At 34.0% G+C, this 7,321-nt stretch overlaps 1 protein-coding gene across 1 annotated transcript; it reads right to left on the reverse strand.

Annotated features, from left to right (window-relative positions):
- Positions 1-2,557: 2,557 nt before the first annotated feature.
- Positions 2,558-5,573, reverse strand: LOC139774596 (L-threonine ammonia-lyase-like). Its single transcript, XM_071709995.1, has 5 exons — positions 5,569-5,573; positions 5,201-5,221; positions 4,783-5,118; positions 3,011-3,179; positions 2,558-2,857 (listed from the first exon to the last, which is right to left on the reverse strand). The coding sequence occupies exons 1-5, from the start codon at positions 5,571-5,573 to the stop codon at positions 2,558-2,560; spliced, it is 831 nt and encodes a 276-aa protein (XP_071566096.1).
- Positions 5,574-7,321: the final 1,748 nt, after the last annotated feature.

Here is a 7,321-nt window from a genome sequence, read left to right on the forward strand (position 1 = left end):
CGGACACTTCTCACCTGAGATTTATCGAGATGAATAATGGCGATCGAGTGACTTCCGCAGGTGACGGTACCCCGAGCGTCGAGGGAAACGAGCGGCAAGGCCGGCAAGTTGCAAAAACAATCGACTTTGAACGTACGCCGTTCACGAGCTCATTCAACGGCCGCGTCTAGTACGTCGCACGGCGGCCGCTCGCCGCCGGCGCGCGGCGCGGCGGCTCGGAGCGGTCGTCCGTGATTGGCCGGATCTGGGGGCTCGACTCGCCGGCCAATCGCGTTCGACCGTGCGTCGGCAGCGGCGCGCGCAACGCAACGCAAGTAATACGCGTTCGAACTTCGAGGTCGCCACGTCGCCCGCGCCGCGCCGCGTCGGTGCGATACGTTGCCGCGCTCGTGTAATTTCTTGCTCGTGAACGAAAAGAAATCCGGTTACAGAGCGTGTGTCGCCAAGCAGAACGTACGCCGAATATTCCGTTTCTTCTCGTGGTCGACCGAAACGGGTGAGATGCCATCGCTGGGCGAGATGAACGTCGAATGCCGTGCTGGACGCCGCCGTACGTATCACCCTCGCGGCTGTGGTTTGGCGGGTCTCCTGCAGTGCGCCGTGATCGGTGAGTGCAGATTTGTGCATGAGAAACGAATGATTCGAAGCGCGACACGCCCGAATCTTAATAGGATATCGTTGTCCCGCGTGTCGCAGTGAGTTGTTAACCTCGCGTCGGAATTCGCGTCTCTCGCCTCCGTATCGATTTCTACTTCGAACGAGTGAATCGCGCGGGAAGACGCTTCGGTGAATGACTTGAACCTCTCTCGTTAAGCGGGAATTAATAATCGATTGAGTAATTAAAGAGAACGATCGCGGTTTGGCGTTCTCACTTTGCTTGTCGCGATCGCGAACGATCGCGAACGAGGGAGCGATCGACTGGAGCGAGCTTGCTCCAAAATGCGTATGAACGTACGTCGAGAGTGCGAATTAACAAATAACAAGCTCAAATGTGCGTCCACGAATGCAGTTTTTCGATAAAGAACAGGCGCGTAATTCGCGCCATGATCGGTTTAATATTGCACTATCTATACTTTACTCACTAAAATATTCAAAGTTATGTGACACAAGTATATAAAAATTACGATTTGCGAGGAAAATATATATACGATGTTTTGAGTCCGCGCATTTTCTTGAAATATAGTGCGCCACGTAACTCGCCTGTCGCTTTTCTGCAGACGGCGAACGCTAAGAAAGCGAAATTAATAAAAATAATTTTCGTTAGCATATTATTTTTAATTTTTTAATATGAATCATATGCTAAGAAACTACATTTATACTTCACTATCAATTGTACATTTGAATTAAAGAAATATATTGAAAGTTATATGACACAAGTATAAAAATTACGATTTGCGAGGAAAATATATATACGATATTTTGAGTCCGCATTTTCTTGAAATATAGTGCGCCACGTAACTCGCCTGTCGCTTTTTCTGCAGACGGCGAACGCTAAGGAAGGAATTAATAAAAATAATTTTCGTTAGCATATATTTTTAATTTTTTAATATGAATCATATGCTAAGAAACTACATTTATACTTCACTATTATACTTCACTCTCTAAATCTGAATCAGTGAATAGTACTGCTGAATCAGTGAATAGTCACTGATTCAGATTTAGAGAGTACCAATTGTACATTTGATTGAATTAGACAAATACCGATAGGATTATAAAACTAGCCTAATTAATTTTAAAATGATTAGCGACATTAAAAATCATCTTATTCAAGTTAAATGATCAAATCTTAATGAAGTTAAATGATAGAAATCTTAATCAAGTTAAATGATAAAATCAGTATCAAAAAGTCTATGGATATTTGACTAAAATCTATCATGCATGTAAGTCCTTTCTGATAGAAAAAAAATTACAGGTGAGTACTATGATATATCTGGTTAGCTAATATCCAATTACCGACTTTAATCGCTTTATATTGAAAAAAGCAAAAAATCAGAAGAAGAATTCTGGTTTAGATATCGAATAGCACGAAGTGGTACATAGATAGAGAAATATTAGTAAAATTCTTTTAATATTAAGTGTGTCGTTGAAAAACATCGTCGTTGAAACATCTTTCATCATATAAAAATCATACTATCATTTCCATAATTTTACCCACAAGTACTCTTTTTCTTGAGTTGTGCAGATTTTGTAGATTACTTGAATTCTTAAATATGTGCAAGATACATATCTTGAGATTCCTCTTTGTTAGCCATTTGTTTGGAAATGATAAAGATGTCTATTCAAGTATAAGGGGCCAGGACAAGAAAAGAAACTTAGATTATTCCGATTATTCGTTATGAGTTCAGGATACGAGTCCATCTTGCCGAATACAGGTATTACCACCCTGGCGCGTGCAAGAAAATTATGTATTGTTATTAAATAATATAATAATATTTTATAATACTAAATTACAATATTATTAAATGCAAACAGATAATGCGCACTTTATGGTTGCGAATCTTGTGTAAAACGCTACGGAATCTCAACGAATTATAAAGAAAACTATAATATATTAAATTTATATGACAAAGATCACATACCTCTTTCCTATTAGCTCATCGAGTTCACCGGATATAATCGCTGCTAAACCAATCGCTGTATTAAAGTCGGTGACGTTTTCTTTTTGTCGTAGAAAATTGACCGCAACTTGAACAAACGTGTGTCTTACATAGACAATCGTGTCAAACAAATTTTGCGTTATTCCTCTATCATCTTTATGCCACGCATAATTTGTCACTGGAATATCCAATTCATTATTAAACATCGAGTTTCTTCTAATGGTCTTGATTAATGGATCAGTTTCTGCAGGTTGGACCTCCTGGAGATGGAGATTACATGTAAAGTTTTCACAAAATTTCATATTTATTCAGAATGCAACCTTCTTCTTAAGATGTATAATAGCTCATTAGATCGAAATAAAAAATAACATTTTGCAATTTACTGTTATGAAAAAATGCACGTGTTTACTTACAATAATCATTACATCTGGATTACATCCTTTGATAGCCATCGCAATACCCGCTGTAAGTCCGCAACCATCGATCGTCGTCGGTAAAATAACTGCATCAACATTTGGCAATGTTTTCAAAATTTCTCTGCCCAAGGTGGCTTGACCAATAATCATATTTGGATGATCGTTTCTACCCGAAAAATGTCGTTGAATATTTCGATTAATAATTCGGTCATTAAGGGAGTATTCTGGTTTGAAAAATCGTAAACACGGTATATTTTTAAAGGAATTCTTTGTAAGGAAACAAAGAAAGTGAATAATGTTAAACTTTGCATACTCTTTTAGCCTTATTTTAAGAATATATTATTTTCTAAGTAACAAAAGCGCTTTTTTTTATATTATATCCTGGTCACTAGGAGCTAGCAAAGAAGAACTTATACGGACGGTGTAAATGATTCTAGCTGTCCTAGGTACCTAACATAAAAACCAAAAATTTTCTTACTTAGGAGAAGTGTGATTATTATCTAACTAGGATTAAACCAATATTTCCATTCTGGACCAAATAGAGGCCTTTTTATTAAAAATATTATAGTTTTTTCTCAAAATTTTATTAGTATTTTATTAAAGAAATAAGTAATAAATGTATAATGTTTATTTTAATTCAGACGATACTTTTTCTAAATAAGAAAATTTTGATTTTTGCATTTCAGATACCTTCAACAATTAAAATCACTTACACCGTCCATATGCGTTTTTTCTTGCTGTCTCCTAGTGACCAGGGTATAACATAAAAAAAGAGCGTTTTTGTTATTTAGAAAAAATAAATTCTTAAAATAAGATAAAAGAACTTGCAAAGTATATATAGCGTTATTAGCTTTTTTCGTTGTCTTACAAAAAATTCCTGAAAAATACCCTTTTTACAATCTTTTAAACCATATAATAACTTTCTTAAATTGAAAAAAATACTAAAGAAAATCAAGCAGTTCTTGAGACAATAAAGTATGATTACCTACATAAGTAATATTAATTGCATCCCTTAATTTAACTAATTTTTAAATAATAAAATTAAATCTTAATTAAAGATAGAAACAATTGATGAAAATATTATTTCTTAACGAAAATATATTTTAAGCGAAAAATAGAAGCGTATTATCTTGTAATGCCGTTGTCGCTACAGTTCTTTTTGATAATAAATTGTTAACGGTAAGTTTCCCTCGTAATGTTAACGCTAACGCAGTTACGTACGCGTTTAATTATTCCATAAAAATAAGAATTTGTAAAGTTACTTTTTAACGTTACACCTTTCAATTTATTTGCAAAATTTTCAAATTTTCTGATAGACACTAAAATTATAAATAATTATTAATGTAAGAACTTGTATCAATCTCTTAGTTATGTAGCGAAATGATTTGTCACTTTTCCATAAAAACTTTTAGATTTATTGTCTATATTTTGAGCAATTTGTTTGTGTTTTTATGTTCTTCTTTATATCTTCTAATAATGCATTACAAAAATGTACATAGGTGTGTATAATGATACATAAAATTAATATCTATAAAATTTCGTATCTTCTGCCTTTATCTCAAGATGGTTTTCATGATATGCTTACTGTTCATATTTACTTCTATAAATCATATAAAATATCAGTATTTTATGTTTATATCAAGAAAGGAGTAACGAAAGAGTAACTTCTTCTTAAGTTATTGAGTAATAATAACAATAACGTGCTCGCTTTATCAAATAATTTTTCTGCCCTGATTTTAACTTAATCGAGATTTTGATAAAAAGTGTACCCGTCAATGTAAACTAAGCCTTTCTCCCTGGCAATACACAAGGCGATGTTATGTGCTTCTACCATATCGCTAGCACAGTTAAGTACTGTTGCCCCGAGATCTCGACACATATTGATTGTTTCATCTGCCGTTGATAGCGGCATCACAACAGTCACCAAGGTTTTAAACTTCTTCCCAAAATGGCAGAGAGTATATGCGAAGCTGCCCGTTGAGATTGTTATCACGCCCTTGCGTTTCTGCTGGTCCGATAACTGTTGCAGCGTGTAAACCACGCCTCGTGCTTTTACGCTGTTCGTAATCTGATGTACCTCTTTCTTCAGAAAAATGTTGAAACCTCTATCGCGAAGAAGATAAGTCAGCTGCAATCAAATTAAATTCAGTTAAAGATTGGCGATTTTTCATGAATATTTTGGCTTACAGTGGATCAAAGTCATATGACCTGTAAACACCAAATAGCAGTAAAGTTATATTAGTATTATAATTTCCTACTCAACAATGTAACTAGGCCTGTTCGTTTTAGCTGAATCTCCAATGTGAAAAGAAAAAGAGGAAAAATGAACCGTGCAAAAAGTTCAGCTAAAATAAACAGGCCTACTGTTATATGCAACATATGTTATATTATATATTGTTGAGTGGGAAATTATAATATTGATATAATGGCACAGTTGATGTTTATCGAGTATATATATCATAGTATCTATAATATTGCGAAAAACATATTGGTCAAATCCTTACTTAAAATAAACTCTCAATTTGTATTACTTTATTGCATGTATATAAATTTACTTCATTTTACAGTAAAATTTATTGTAAGTCCTTTATATATGCAAAATAAATGTCATATTTCTACTTTTCATATTCTTACATTATCGTGACTTCAATTTTGAGATTTCTGGAGTTATAATAACTTCATATTGAAGTACTTATATACATCGCCTGCTTTTGCTAAGAGCGAGAAGGTAAAATAGTTATGTTAAAGAGATCTTATGGTATTTATTACCTGGTCACATGGTGTTTCGTGAATGTTCTCTCTGTGAGAGTGTTCTCTCATCAGAGACAGTATAATATGGCACGAGATCTTGTACCTTTCCGCTAGATTTGATTTCTTGGATCCTTTTTCAATTACATTCTGTAAAGTAAAACATTAAAATTTACGTGTTCCCACTTCACCGAACATACGTGATGACTTGCCTATCACGAGATTACTTCTAATAATATTCATTATTGAAATAATATTCGAATGATTGAGAAATATTATTATTCCTGCAGATATTTCCGAGAACTATTTTTTAAATACGAAAATTTGTCATCGTCAGATACGCATCGATGCACATTCTGAATAAGTATATTGAGCTTTAAAATTACGATTAATCAAATCAGACTTACCCACATGTAAAAGTATGTGCTTGTTCTTCTAAACAGTGGATGGACCAAATTATAAGAAAACGTTGAATTGTCTTCTCTTGCTTTCGTTTCCATTCTTCTGTTTTTTACTTAATAGAAGAGATATTGATGCATAAAGTAAAACGCTGTTTGTTCGATAGAAATCACTTGCCACGCAAATGCAAGTAATCGGTAGCAAGAAATAGTGTCGAGCCTGACTTGGCTTCTGTCGAAAACTAGCTTCTTCCTCGCCACAAATAGACGTTGCTTGTCAACCGTAGCAACTAATTCTTTGACCTGTCCGGAAGTTTCTGTTTGTCTCTTTTGTGTAAACTGTGTTTATAAATTTTGTAACCAAACCGATCTTTCTTCGTAAATAAATACCTAATAATGACTTGATAATAATTAACTAGAAGGTCATATATAGAAATAGATCTGCCATATAATGAAATAAGTATTACATAGCAGAGTTATTTATTTTTTCATTTGTCCTCTGCATTCCACATAATTTTTATTTTAGAGTAAAATTTTTTTGTTTTAATATTTAATGCACATGGTTAAAGGCTGATGGCAGAGAACGAAACATAATAGGCTCTTACGTCTATTGTAATCATAAACGTAAAGCAAGGTAGAGAAAATCGTATACCTAACTACGTCCGTATCGTCACGTACTTATCGACACGATAGTGACACTTTTTTCATGACTTTATGTTTACGTAGTTACGTATACGGTATCAGCCTTGCTTCGCGTCTATGACTATACGATAGACGTCAGAGCCTACGTTTTGTTTTCTGCCATCAGCCTAGATTTGTACTTCTTTTTTCAGAATGTAAAGATTTGCTAATATTAAACGGAACAGATTTAAAACTTCTTGTAAAAAAGTACATAACATTTTTAGATATAGGTATTTTAGATATAGGTATATATATGTATATTTGTTATAAGTATAATTAATTATAATTATACTCATAATTTTCATAAAAAGATTTATGAAAGGTATTTGCAAATTTTGGAAAATAATCCTATTGTGTCCTATTTATTTCATTGCAGATGATATTTCTTTATGCATATTTACAGGACTGTTTTAGGATATTTAGTTTAATTCTAATAAGTGTTTCACTTTTCTTTAATAAATGTAGAATCCAGAACGAAAAG

Source organism: Temnothorax nylanderi, unplaced genomic scaffold (genome assembly GCF_030848795.1).
Source record: "Temnothorax nylanderi isolate EJ_2023f unplaced genomic scaffold, tnyl_v1.0 TNYL_tig0083_pilon, whole genome shotgun sequence".
Classification (NCBI taxonomy): domain Eukaryota; kingdom Metazoa; phylum Arthropoda; class Insecta; order Hymenoptera; family Formicidae; genus Temnothorax; species Temnothorax nylanderi.

Coding starts and splice junctions, on each gene's coding strand:
- LOC139774596 (XM_071709995.1), bottom strand. Junction 5,119..5,200: donor TCATATGACTTTGATCCACT/GTAAGCCAAAAT, acceptor TCTTCGCGATAG/AGGTTTCAACATTTTTCTGA. Junction 3,180..4,782: donor GGCTTAGTTTACATTGACGG/GTACACTTTTTA, acceptor TTTTTCGGGTAG/AAACGATCATCCAAATATGA.